This window comes from Rhea americana, unplaced genomic scaffold (assembly GCF_003343005.1).
Source record: "Rhea americana isolate MKP2758 unplaced genomic scaffold, rheAme1 scaffold_288, whole genome shotgun sequence".
Classification (NCBI taxonomy): domain Eukaryota; kingdom Metazoa; phylum Chordata; class Aves; order Rheiformes; family Rheidae; genus Rhea; species Rhea americana.
The window spans coordinates 349,851-363,959 of record NW_028186410.1 but is presented as its reverse complement, the minus strand read 5'-3'; the positions used below and the strand labels follow the sequence as shown (position 1 = coordinate 363,959).

At 37.1% G+C, this 14,109-nt stretch overlaps 1 protein-coding gene across 1 annotated transcript in view; it reads right to left on the bottom strand.

Annotated features, from left to right (window-relative positions):
- Positions 1-3,840: 3,840 nt before the first annotated feature.
- LOC146593614 (uncharacterized) overlaps positions 3,841-14,109 on the bottom strand; it is a 166,095-nt gene continuing 155,826 nt past the window's right edge. Inside the window, exons 20-21 of the mRNA XM_085308958.1 lie at positions 5,882-6,026; positions 3,841-4,856 (exon numbers count right to left, since the gene is read on the bottom strand). Of these exons, the coding sequence (XP_085165084.1) occupies positions 4,828-4,856; positions 5,882-6,026 (174 nt within the window). The 3' untranslated portion in view covers positions 3,841-4,827. The remainder of the gene's footprint in view (positions 4,857-5,881; positions 6,027-14,109) is intronic.

Genomic DNA, 14,109 nt, shown 5'->3' with positions numbered 1-14,109 from the left:
AGAGGCCTTTTCATTTGTACTTCTATTATTTTGTTATGTAAGGATCCTGTGCTTTTGGAATATGAGGCTATTATAAATACATGTTGCAGTGCAGATGAGGAATCTCACCATTTCATTAACAAGTAGCAAGATCTGTGCACATACCTCCCATTCTGAATGTTTTAGAAATATGCCCTATTAGGKCCAGTTAAGTCAACCCTGTGTCATTATTTCATATTAGTGTATAYGACAGGATTGGCATACCCAGAAAAGATGCATCAGAACTATTACATGTCAGCCAAGAAAATGAAGAAGGAATTCTATATTTTGAAAACTAGGCTAAATATCATCAATATATTTAAATATTTTTAGAAGAAAAGGTTAATACACCTACCAAGAAGAATATGTATTTTGTTAAAGTTTGAGCACCAGGAGGTACTTTGAATAAAGATCTCCTAAATCAGGAAAAATAAATTTCTGACTGCATATCTATGTAATAAAGGACAGGGAAATGAGAATGAAACTACTACATCAAGGGAAAGAAGCACTGCTTAAATGCTGAATTTTAGAACATCTGTTGTAAAATGTTGATTTTTGCCAAAAGGAAACATTTTGAAATAAACAAAAATTTGTACAAAATAGTTCTTCCAAGTCCAACAATATTATCCTACACTGAGTATCAGTGAAAAGACTTTTCCCATATAAGGCAATACTGAATTCACTAAAGTTATGCACAAATGAACAAGGTTCTTGTTTTGGGTGAGTCTCAGACTTTTCACAGAATCCCAGAAATGTAGGGCCAGAAGAAAGTTCAAGATATCATCAGCCAACCTTTGCAGCGAAAATGGATGAAATTGTCTAGTTCATCTCTTGGTTGCTTATTCTGGCTCAAAAAAAAAAAAAAAAGAAAAGAAAGAAGTCTTATTTGCAACAGATTTAAGCTGATTGGTCTTTATCTTTTGTCTCCTGATCAAAAAAAAAACCAATCAATTGTCCTTTCTACCATGAATTCCAGAATTCCAGGAGAGATGGTATTTTAGTCCACATGTGAGCTCCTAAAATTATGTGATTACATGAGATCCTCAGTTTTCTTCTTTTTCTTCTATTCTCCACTCCCTCCACTCCTTGCTCTTCACAGAGAAAACAACTTTCTAGCCCAGTTAAGAAATAAATTCAGAATAAGGATCCCCAAAAATGACATCAAGGGGAAAATGAACCATCTTATACATAGTCTCTCTAATCCTGTAATTTTGAGATCTGAACTGGAATTTTAACATTTGATCTTKCTAGTGAGCACACAGCTATGGCTCAGACCTTGGGTCATCTCTTGCGTATGTAATTCCCAGGATTTTTGCTTCATGGCACTCCCATCAGGAGRAGGGGGAGAAATACTCTCTGCAGACTGGCTCCACACCTGGAGATCATCTGAAATTCAAAAACGTTTTATAACTTCTCGCAGCTTCTGCATGTTCTGACAACGTGTGCTTTGCAAGAAACAATTCCGCAGAGTGGCTGAGTGTCTCCTAGTGCCCATTGCTGTGGAGGAAATATTGCTGTTGGACATAAAGGAAGGTCTCAATGCCAAAACCTCTTCCTGTGTATAATTGCAGATCTCCGTTGACTTTAACTGAACAGTCACGAAGTACCTGCATTGAAGATCAGAGCCCTCATCTCTAGATTACTGGATAATAATATGCTATCAAGGAGATATAAGAGGGTATCAGAAAAGCTCATCAAAATGCTCAGTGACATCGCAGCAGATTTATGAGGAAAAAGATGTCATTACAGAGACAAAAAAAAAGAAAAAGAAAGGTCATGTTCATTAGTCAGAAATGAAAACCTAAAGAAGGTACAAAAGATGCAAATATTACAGATCTACCGGTGCTTTAGAAATTTGTTGTTGAGAGAGAGGTAGGTTTACTTAGGACATTTAATTAAAATGAGGTACTACTTCTCTTTAGTTTTACGTTTTCAATCTTTTTATTACCATAGCAATGTATCTTCTACAACTTCCTTCAGCATTAACAGTTGATTTATTTAATAAAACTGAGGACTGAGCATCACTGGAAATACTGCTTCCAATGGAATGCTTTCATGCTGTGATTGGTGAAGTGCTAAGTAATTTGCTTTTAATGCTAGCACATACCACTTAGCACTATATTTAACTGAATGACGAAAATCACTCATTTTTCATCCTCTTGCTTAACTGGTGTTCAGTGTAATCTATCTACTGTACTGTGAGCCTAGCAGCAGATATATTCTAATAGACCTTGCTCTCTAATCTACAACAAGCATTTTAATTTTTAATTCATACTTATGTCTTTATCCTTTAATAGAACAGAACTACAGATGGGGAGTATGTTTTAGATAATAAGAGCACAGTAGGTACCTAGGGAAACTACACCACTAAAAGGATTCTTTATTTACACTTTTCAGTAATGACTACATATATATAGCTACATGGGAGAAAATTGTTGTAAAGGAACACTGCATAGGCAGGCAATTACTATCCAACTATAACTGAGCGTTAGGGATGACGTTGCTGATAAGAACAGTTCAGAAAACAATGATTACAATTTCAAAGCCAAATGCCAGCCACTGTATGCTAACTAACACCCATGGAAATTCATAGGATGTGATATGTGATAATCAGAATGAATAGGTAGAATGCTACATTTGCAGCAAAAAAAAAAGAAAGATAAATTTACTTAATATTTAGGTGTACTTTAAATTCGCCTTTCAAGAACATCTAGCTTTACAGGACTGTACATCCCAGATTTGTCAGTGGAGACAGGCCAACACAAATGAGGGTATAAAAGTGGTTGCTCAAGACCTTCATTTTGAATAAGAACTCAGGACCAGATCCATATTTGTTAAAAAACAGCACARTCTCATGAGAACCAAAGGTATGGCCCTCCACCTCCATAATGCCAGTCTTGCTATCAGACAAAATACAAGCATGATACTTTCACTGAAGTCAAAATCTCCTAGATTGCGACTGTGACATCTTAACTCGGTGGTTGACAACCTAAGCTATATTATTGCCCAGAGGGACTTCTACCATTTACATTTAGTTATGTTCAATGACAAAACCAAGATGACTAAAGTATGATGCTGCCYGCAGCATGTACCCTCTTGGTACTGCTGCCCCTGGGCTACAGTAGGTTATGGATCACTACTCTACCACGTAGCGGAGAACAGTCATCTACACAGCTAATTCTRTTGACCACGGTTGCATTATTTGTATGATTCACTTGTTACCTGATAGTGACAAAATAGGTGAAAAGCACTCCTCAGCTCAGGTTGGGGGATTTCACAAAAAAATCTGGTACAGGAATGTTCTCTTCAGTTTGTTTCTTTCTCAAAATTATGTGTAATAGTTTAAAGTGTCARCAGACAAAGCGAAGATTATAAAGGCTGTTTTATTTCTATTAYGACATCCAAATGATAGCTGATGCATTACAACCTTCCTAGAATTACATATAACTTGCTTATAACTATCAACAAGAATTTTTAACATCATTTCTGTCTGGATGTAACAAATACAAACACACGTGTATGTGCACACACTCAAATCAATTAGAAGAGGAGGGGAAAAAGRGGGAAATCAAATTCTAACTTTGTAAACCTATCTGTCTTCGGGATTGACATTTAAATCTCTAGGTTGTTATTTTATGTCATTTAATGATTATTCAGATGGATGAGAACCTTAGTTTTACCTTTCAAAATTAATCAACAATGTGCAAGACATTGTGAGAGATCTTGCAAAGATAAATGCATCTGYAAAAGTTTTAGCTTCCCAGTGTGAAAAAACGGATCCCAGAAAAGTGTACTTGTTAAAAAAAAAAAAAAAAAGCTACTGAGAACTTTGTTAATTGATTAAAAGTGTTGTACATGAATGATTCAAAATGGAGGTAAGACTATTCCCTATTCCTGTTACATTTGCAGGACAAAAAAGATCCAAATGCAGGAAGGACCAAGAGATAGGGCACTGGCCTGTGACCAGAGAGATCTGCCCTCTATTTCTGCCTCTGCCACAGACCTTTGCAACTTTAGACAAATCACCTTTCCATGCCTGTGTTCCCCTTCCCACTCATCCTTCTGCTCTCTCTTCTAGCTGTAAYCCCTTTAGGGCAAAGACTACTTTTCTTATGCATTTATATCACACCAAATAAAAGAGGCACTGACYTTGTTTGGAACTTATAAATAATATTCTAATACTAATAAGAAGGCATAAGGATAACCTCCCTGTTACTTTAAGCTGCTATAGCTCCCAGGGAAGCAGATCTGACCAATAGTAAGACCCCAGCAAAATGATCTCTTCTAGGACCTCGTAAATTTTGCAGCCTGTTGGGACTTGGCTACAGAACTAGTGGCATTTCATGGCATGAGGCCATTATTGTTCATCTTCTGGGCATCTTTGCAACCTTGTAATTACAACAGTGTTGTGTTGTGCTTTGAACAGTTACTGAAAACACTGGCAATGTTTTATTCATGAAACCTGAAAGGCAAATCAGTGATGTTTTCACCACGACCACAGTGGAAAGCAGGTACAAACAAATCTAAGGAATCTAGGACTGTCCCAGAATTTGAAAGAAAAAAAATCAGATTAAATAATTATATTTGCATGATCCAACCTACAATCTGATCCTGCAGGGACCCCACACTGAAGTGCTTGTTGAAGCCAGAGAAGAATTATGCATGAAGTATTTGCAAGACAAATACGTCCACAACACTGTACACACAGAGATGTGAACATTAGAACTGTAAATCCTGTCAGACAATAATCATACCACAGATGCAAATCAGGACACAAACAAATCTGTGAACTACGTATTCCTCTTCAAATTAGCTCTTGTTGGAGACAACGGGATTCCCTGAAGATTAGAAAAATAGATAAAGATATAATTAAATGGGTGACACTATGTCAGTGAACCTTCCCCACAATAAGAGATATGAGCAACAGCCCATACACTAAATTTGTCTGCTTTCCTCTGGAAAACTGTCTTGTGTGTGTCTGTCAACTTTCCAAGTTCCAKTCTCCGTCAGTAGACAAGATTATCATGGATTTCACAATAACACCGGATGCTTTTACCCAGCTTTATTCCTGAGAAGGCATTAAAACCTGCCTCCAGTTAAAGACTTCTGTGTTGATGCAGAGCCTCATTGACACCGATCAGTCTCAGTTAAGTGCAGGGATCCAGCTGAGGCAGATCTCGTACTGAGACCTTAGACAAGGAACAAAAGTAAACTGATACCTTGCAATAACAATGAAGTCTAAGGAATCAGTGAGTTCCATAATTCTATCTTACTGAACACTTTGATACTATCTTTGATCATCAGCAACTTCACTTAGAGTTAGAGATATGTGGACAGGTTCTAATCTGCACATACTTCTCTTTATTCACTGGAAATGGTTCAAAGACTCTCAGTATGCTGTGGAAAGCACAGCGTAAATCTGAGTGATTGGGGACATAGCAGCATATGCACTCTGACTTTCACACTCACACCAATATGTGTGGATATTTTGCCTAATTATAAATAAGGCAGCTGATTTATGCTTGCCCTCAACATACTTTAAATGATGACTGTTATTCAAGAGAGATTGCTCCGGCTTGCATCACTGCTGCACTGAGTTTGAGAATGGAAAGTGTGACGGAGTTTGGGTGAAGAATGACAGCTCCTCAGCCTTCATGACTTTTGCAATAGACTGATGATATTACCCCAGGATAAAGACCCACTGAAAGCTCAGTTGTGCAATTTCAACCCAAACCAATCACATTCTGGTCTTTCCATGAGAAGCTATGGTTTGAAATTATCTGTTTCCTTTTATACCTCATGTGGTTTTATGTTTGCATAGGGCTTTGTCTTTAAGCTAGGTACAGAGACTGAAAAATAATACCTTTCCACCTTGATGTTCTCTTTTTCCTTTCCCTCAGCTTGATACGTGAAGATGTATGCAGCACGCTGTCTGTTTCATTTACGTTCTCCTTGGCTGTGCTCATTTCATTACACAAAAGACTTATTCCACTAATATCACCAAATGCCTGAAGAACAGAATGGACAAAACGAACATATTATTATGGCAGCATTCAGTGAAATATCAGAGCGAACATACATGAGTTTGATTACACTTCCCCACCTCTCTCTTCTTGCTTTCAAAATATTGCAGCTTAGAAGCTTCTGTGCGTGTGAAATTTTATTCTGTCATACTAATAACCCAGCTTTACAGCAGCTTACAATTTAGCTTTCATGGTTCAGTTCCACTCTTAGACCTTATAACAATTTTTATAACAGTTCTGCCAAAACATTATAGAGCAAAAGTTACTGTAAATGTATTCACTAATACAGATACAGCAGTGAGATTAGCAATTTAAACACATGTGAAATGTGAATTCGCCTAATTTTTCTCAGACTCTAAGTGCTTAAGTAAAACAGTAGAATAGAGATTTTTATTCTCATTGCTTTTAACAATTTCTTCTTATGATGTTCTTGACACATGGAGAAGATTTGAGTGAATAAAGAATAGACCTTCAAAGGAGAAAATCATGGCTATGAGGAGGAGATGATGTTTTATAGGACTGGAAATTAGTTATAAAGGCAAGAGACTGCATCGAATCCAACTCAGCTCATTAGTGTTTACCACATCACATGTTAGATCCTCAGCTTGAGTAATGTGGGTGGCATTTTGTACAAGAGTTCCCTGGCTCTGATTCTGGAATGCCCATGTGAGAAAAGTTTTGCTCAGATGAATGTCAGCAGAAACCAAATTTCAGTCCCTGAGAAGTAATAGATCCTTAGGTCTGTCTAGCTGATGTTGTTCAAATGCTAGCATAGAAAAAAATCAGATTGCTCTACTAATACAGTAGTGTTTAAATGGCTGTTGCTGTTCTCAGCCTGGCTTAGCACTGCTGTAATAAACTATGCAAATAGTGATTTATGCATGTGAATAATCTCTACTTTCCTTGCATTTTTATATACATCTATAACTCTGCTGATGAAGCATCTTAACATCTGTGATGTTTTTTTTTAGTTTTGATACCCTGTGAAGCTGGGAAGTACTGTTACCTCTGTAATGGGGGAGTACAGACAGCATTTTCCTAAGCTCACGTAAGAAACTGCCATTAAACAGTTGAAGTGATCTCAGGCCTCCTGAGTCCTAGGCAAGGCTTCTCACGCCAGACTGCTCTTTCTTCTTAGCTAAGGACCATTTACAAGAACACCTGCCATTTTATTTTTTGTTTTATTCACTTAGACTTAAAGACAGTCCAGATTTAGATTGTCTTAATCTGCTTCTCTCATGGCATAAACTATCTGCAGGGCATCTTGGATAGAGAGACAACASCATGGCAGGGCTACATAGCAACAATTCTATGAAATACAAAGCCTACAAGACAAAAGAACAATAAGAAAACTATACCATCAGTGAGCTAWGAGAAACAACAGTATTTTTTCTGTCACAATAATTTGAAAAAATGACATGCAAATACTTCTTGGGTATATTTGGAGATTTTACCCTAGTTCCTGAGAGCTGAAACACTTTATGTTTCTGTGCAAAAGACTGGACATAGGGCATAGCCACGGTTCACTGGAAAAGCCTTTTTGGCGGTGGTAGTTAACAAATACCAAAAGGTCTTTCAAATTTGCCACCATGTGGCATGATTGACCAAAGCCACAGAAAGCCACAGAAACCATCTGCTACATTTCAGGTGCTATCGCTTACTTACGTACTTTAAATTRAAGCTTGTATGAATATGTCAGGTTTTTAGACTTGATCAGATGTTGTATAGAGTACTGTTATTAAATTAAAGTCCAAGTTGTTGTTTCTGAAAGTGACTTAATAGCAGCAACCTTACAGTTAATCAACCATGTAGTAAAGTTCACTGTGCAGTTACTGTGTTGTAATTACAAAGTGAGCAAAAATATAATTGATGCATTTTGTCAATCTGCAATTGTAGCTGCAAGGTACTTTCTCAAAGGTTATTTTTTATTTGGGTAAAATAAGTTAATGCTGTTTTGGCAATTATCCTTTGACTTCACAATTATTAGTGCTGATTCAGGTAAAAGTATGTGATAGAAGAATAAAGCATTTAAGAGTGCGAAATACATTTTACAGCAATCAGTGGCTATATGCTCACAGCATAAAGTAATTCAGAAAATACAGCAAATCTATGTGTTTAAAGTGTATTTGAACTGAAATTTCAACACAAAACAGTACTTTTAAAGTACACTTTAATTATCAGCACTAATGTTTATTATTCAGCACTACACTGAAATGACAACATTTATCCCATGAGTGTTTGCTCAGACAGAATGGCTGTGCCTTGGCAGAACTTGCTCCCATCCTATCTGTGAACACCAGAATGAAATAGCTCTATCTCCTCAGGCCCCCATGGAAAAATAAATGTAAATATCCATGCTCATAAAATATCTATGTGTGCGTTGGCTAGGTATGCAACCCTTCTTCCTCACCCTGTGCTCTCTGCCTGTAATAAAGAAGCCAGCATGACTGAAAATTGTGGATTCGTATATAGAACAAGGCTGTAATGCTGCAGTGTAGGTATTTCTGTCATTTGCCAGTTTTCTGAAAGCCTGCACATCACGCTGTGAGCCGGTGGTGGACCTGTCTCATCACTTTCCTGCTCACTCTGTTGGACCACAGCCCTTGCYGCAGATAAGTGGGATGTGCTGTTTTGATGGAAATGCAACTTGTTCCCCGTGGCTCTGTGGGTTTCTGCCACGGGGAGTACATAGGAGCTGAGATTTGGAGAAAACTAGGGAGAGGAGGAAGGGCCACGCGCTGCAAGGCTCCTTCCTGCCACATGCAGCAACATAACCGCGACAGCAGTTGTTAACATATCAAGCTACAGTTGCCATTTAAGGATATATCTCAATCTACYGAAGAAAGAAAATAAGGACCCAGTGTGATACTTAACTGGCTTGAAAAGCATAAAGAACTCAGGCAGTACTTACTTAGATATAACTTCTCAGCTGAGAGGCAGTGTGTGCAGCCTCTTAATCTACAGCAAATGCCTAGCAAATGGGTTAGCTTAGCTATCATGAGGGCAGGGGAGCCACAGGCTGGGTCTGTTTGACACATGTCTGATTGACATATCGCATCCAAGATGAGCTGGACCAATTTAAGAGGAAGACATACAGATGCCAGGTTTCCTTGAGGAAACCTCTTTTTCATTTTTCTCTCCTTTTTAGTAGGGGGGAAGAGCTGCCAGGAAACTTTTTTCCCTTAATCTGATTATCTTTAATTGAATTTTGTCATTAAACAAGAAATGTACAGTGGTAAAGATAACTTAAAATTGTCTATCTTACTGCTTATTTGCAGAGGAATTAGGAATATTGCCATGACCCTCAATTAAAGGGCTGTAAACTTGCAGACTGTACTAAATTGACTGTACACCTACACCTATACCAATAGGAGTATCTCTTAGCTGGCTTTTATCCTGTTTGATTCTCAACTGAATCTCAGTGCATGTTGATATGAAACAAGGATCATCCTTCCACTGAACCCAGTTGCAAAATATTAATTAGCTTTATATTATTATTATTATTATTTTATAATATATCAATATTAAAAATATTGTTATTAATATTGGTTAGATACAGCCATGCAGCACACAGTGAAGCCTGCCCAGCCTGGGARTATCTGCACACATGTATATATAGGTGGGTAGAAGCAGGCTTGCTACACAGCCCAGCATAAATTTCCACTGCTGACCCCCTGCAGGGTACAGAGATCTCTGGAAAATCAACTCGTTGTGAACTAGCCATGCTCACAAATGCCCCAGCGATGCTCTGCTGAAGCCAACTCATGTGAGCTGATTTAGACTAAATAATTACCTCTGCMCAATAATTACCTTTCCTGCCCCTCTGCGGAGGCTGGTGGGATGATGAAGCCTTTTGATGATGAAGCCATTAGCTAATAAATCARCCTCAGCCTCTGATGGAGCAATCCTCCCTGTTTTGCTTCTCCTCCACAAATCTTTAGTGACCACTGTAGTCAGACTCCTTATGAAAACACTGTGTGGGGCTTTTGCGATAAATTTGGCCAAATTATTCCCTTACCAAAGGTAGAGCCAGAAAAATCTGCCTTCAGTTACAAGCATAAACTCCACTGGAGTCAACTCGATGGCTTATGCACACATGGAAAAAAAATAGGGCACAATATTCACAGTAACATTACGTATATAAAAAGAATTTGTGGAATTAAGAATAAAACATGAGGCAATTTGTTGATTTGCCCAGGGAATAAATGGGAACGACAAATGTGTAGATTATTTTAAGGCTGTTTTTTAATGTCATTATCAGATCCAAGAACTGTACATAAAAGCACACAGTCCTTTACATGCTAAAAGTATAGTTTGCTCAAACAATTGTAAAATATTCAGTATTCTTAAGATTAAATATCTGAATATTGCTTCTGAAAGAACAGCTGTCAGCTTAAATCTAAAGTCTAGTTTGTTTACTGGCTGTATTTTATATCTGTTAGAAAATGACACCAAATGGCAATAAAATTGTTGTAAGTATTCTACTGGGGAATATAAATGCCCTTTGGTTACAGTGTACATATCTTTATACACAGTATATTTTCCCTAGAATTATGTTAAATATGTAAAAAGCCTTTTCTCATAAAGGTAAAAATGCTAGATGTTTCCAAGCTGTAATTTAGCATTAGTGTCAAGATTGCTTCAGAAAATAAGCTACGGTTACTGTTTCATTCTTTTTAAGTGTCACTCAGCATACCATATCTGATCTTGTATTCCAAATAAACTTATATGATTTTATTCACTTTTCCAGAAGTGCAAGAGAGTTTAGACATAATTTATAACATATGGACTGATGTAAATAGCTTAAAGTAAGTAATTGGTTGGTCACCTACACTGTCTTATCCTATTACTACTAGGTACATTTCAGGTAATTAGGGAAAACAAATCTCTTTTATCTAGTAAATTTAAATTGGATGAATCCTTGACATTTGTGTAGGTTTATTTGATAGATAAAATCATACTATAAAAAAGTTTCTCTTCAATGCAGTTTATAAGGCCTATAATAAGAAACTGAYTTTTTTAGCTGAGTTAGAGTGGCTTATCTTGACCTTTTAATAAGAAATCAACTCCAGCTAGCGAAAGTCAAGATAAAAATCACTGAGTTGGTGTTATTGCAGTATAGACTGAAAACACTTATCACTATCATTAACTTTTTTGTGCATGGATTTTAAATACACTCAAAATGCTAAAAWTCAGTAATTTCATCTACATTACAAAAACATGAGATTAATGAATGAGGGAAAGCATGATAGGTGATTTATTTTGAGAAGGTCATTCCTTGGTTAGCCAACACTTAAATTGAAAACTATAAATGGGAAATATATTATAGGTAAAGAAGAAAATGGGTTTTACTGCATTCACATTCTTTGAGTTTTACAATGCTTCTGATAAAAAGACTGCACTTACAAGTTTAACCTCTATAATTTTTATGCTGCACATTCTAAAAAAATCTTTTTTATTTAACATTTGTAGGGCAATTTATACATATCACCTTGTATTTAATGTTCCATTTAAAATAGTTATTTTTGCCTCGTGCTTATGAAACCTATAAAACTACTTTCCATATCAGACACAAAATTTCTATTTATGCCAGTAAAGTTGGTCTTTTAATGAGAATACCATACCTGGAAGAATATAAGTACTCTAAACAACTTATTACATAGAGAAACATTTAATCCTGACTGGTATACTCCTGATTAAATGCCTGGTTACATGCCTTTCTTGAAAATGAGAAAGTAAAAAATTGAAAGTATTACTGAAGTAAGTCTTAACTCTTTGACTTAAGTGAAGTTCACACTAAAGTGCTTTTCTGCACTGGGACTACAAGACAACATTGCTTTAACTGATGTCCAGAAGAGTAAGTTTAGATATTAATATAACATAAATTCATTACACGTAGTCAAGAACTTTACAGTAAGATTGCACAAAAATGCTTTTATGTCAGTCAAAGAATATTTTCAGATATTCACTAGGAAGTGAATAAATGAGTCTGAGGAAGAATGTGGCTCAGTGGTTTGTGGCATTACACTCATATCAGTGTGTTTGATGACAAATATATTATCACCTCAATATCCCAGAGCTCACTAGGCTACACACCTCAGTTTGTTGAATTCTGACAACCTACTGCTCAAGCTAGCAATGCCTGCTGAGAAATATATATATATATATATATATATATATATTTGCACACGCTCTTTAAAGTTGTTATCATTTCTGTGTTGGTTTCTGTCAAATGCTCATTTTCACGTATTATTAAAATGAATGTATTATTTCTGAACAATACCTACAATATCAGCGGCCACTGTGCTATAATGACACAAAGCATCACAAACACAAGTAGAGATATATTAAACCCCCCCTCCCAAATGCTGGAGTTAATGAGATCCTACTGTCATAAGTAGGAATAGGTATTACGGCTCTTTCAGATGTGATTCCTTAAAGTCATGGAAATTGAAATGTTAAAGCCTTTTCGATTTGCTGTCTTCAGTTACCTCATGTTAGAGGGACTTCAGAGTTCTTAACAAAAGTGGACAACAAAAATTTACACTGAAATAATTGCATTTTCACCCTCTGTGGCTTACTGTGAAGGAAAAAAAAAAAACGCATGACTGTTTCCCATGAGAGTGTGCATTCTACCTCCAGTTCCTGGATGATGTTGAATAACCTTTTCCATTTGGCAGTTACACAACAGTGTTGGCTCACCCAAAAGAGAGAAATAAGAAATGAACGTAGGTTGGTCTCTGGTTCTGTGGACTCTATAGACCAGTTAGAAACATAAGTAAGGGCAGGTCAAATCACGGTTGCCACAGATCATCTTTGCTCCCCCAGGCCATGTTCCTACACTCAAAATATGGCATTTTATATAAATATGACTATCTAACCTACAGAAGTATAGAGATCAAACTGCAACTGTGAACGCAACCTCTGCTGAGCTGGGGATAGCCAGGAAAAATAACTTTTGAGAGATGTGAGATATGTGGTATGTCAGATAGTCCCAAGACCTACTGCGTGGAGCATGGGTACTAACAAGAACTGAATTACGATAGGAAAAGCCAGCTGGTCCTGGCATATCCACCTAGGAAATACATTGCAGGCACTAGAATAACATTTCTGCTGCCAATCTCATCTCTAATGAGGAGAAAGAGATTTGCTGATTATGAAGAAAGAGTGAAGGCAGTTGCTGCTCATAAGAAAGAGAGGATGCAGGGGGAAGAGGTGACAATCCTTGCTCTCACGGTGGAAGAAGATCCCTCCCTCCTTCACCACTGCTGGTAGGGTAAGGAGGGGAATAAAAAGCCTGCTCATACAAGAGGAGAGGTGGAGAGTTTTTTTTTTGTTTGTTTGTTTGTTTGTTTTCCTTCTGGTAAAATGTAGTATGCATTCTGGCAGAAAATGGATAAGATTATGCTCTGTTAATAGATTAAGTAGGTAAACTCCTGGAAGGGAGAAGACTTGTTTACACTAAAGGATAATGCAAATAAATACATATAAAATGACCATGAATAAATTGAGTCTGGAGAGAAAGAAAACCCTTCTGATCATACAGACTGTAAGGATCTGGAAGAATCTTTTCGTGGGACCAGTGGGGACAAAATATCTCTCTTGCTGGAAAGTTTCAGACTGAAAAAAAATGTATTGAAGTGTTTATTTGGGATGTAGCTGCCTAGAAAATCAGCAGACCAGACTCAGTATCCCAGGAAGCCCATCATAGCCTTCTGTTCATACACCCTTACAAGTTACAGTTTGGGCTGCAGTGCAACAGTTTAGCTCCCAATACATTTTCTAATTCACTCACGTGTGACCACTTGTATAGCCACAGGAGACAACCTGTTCCTAAGGGGAACCAAAAGTAGCAAGTGGTAAAGCTCAGGTGTGTTTGTTCCACAACAGACCCATAATGGGGTTTTCTCACTCTACACTTGCCTTGGTTCCAGCTGTTGTACAAGAGAGAAAACGGAAACTTTCCCACAGAGATTTTCAAGCAATATGGAAAATGGGAAATTTCATTGAACGTTCTTTCAACATTCAAATGGTGGCTAACTTCTCACTAGCTAGCATATGTTTTTAA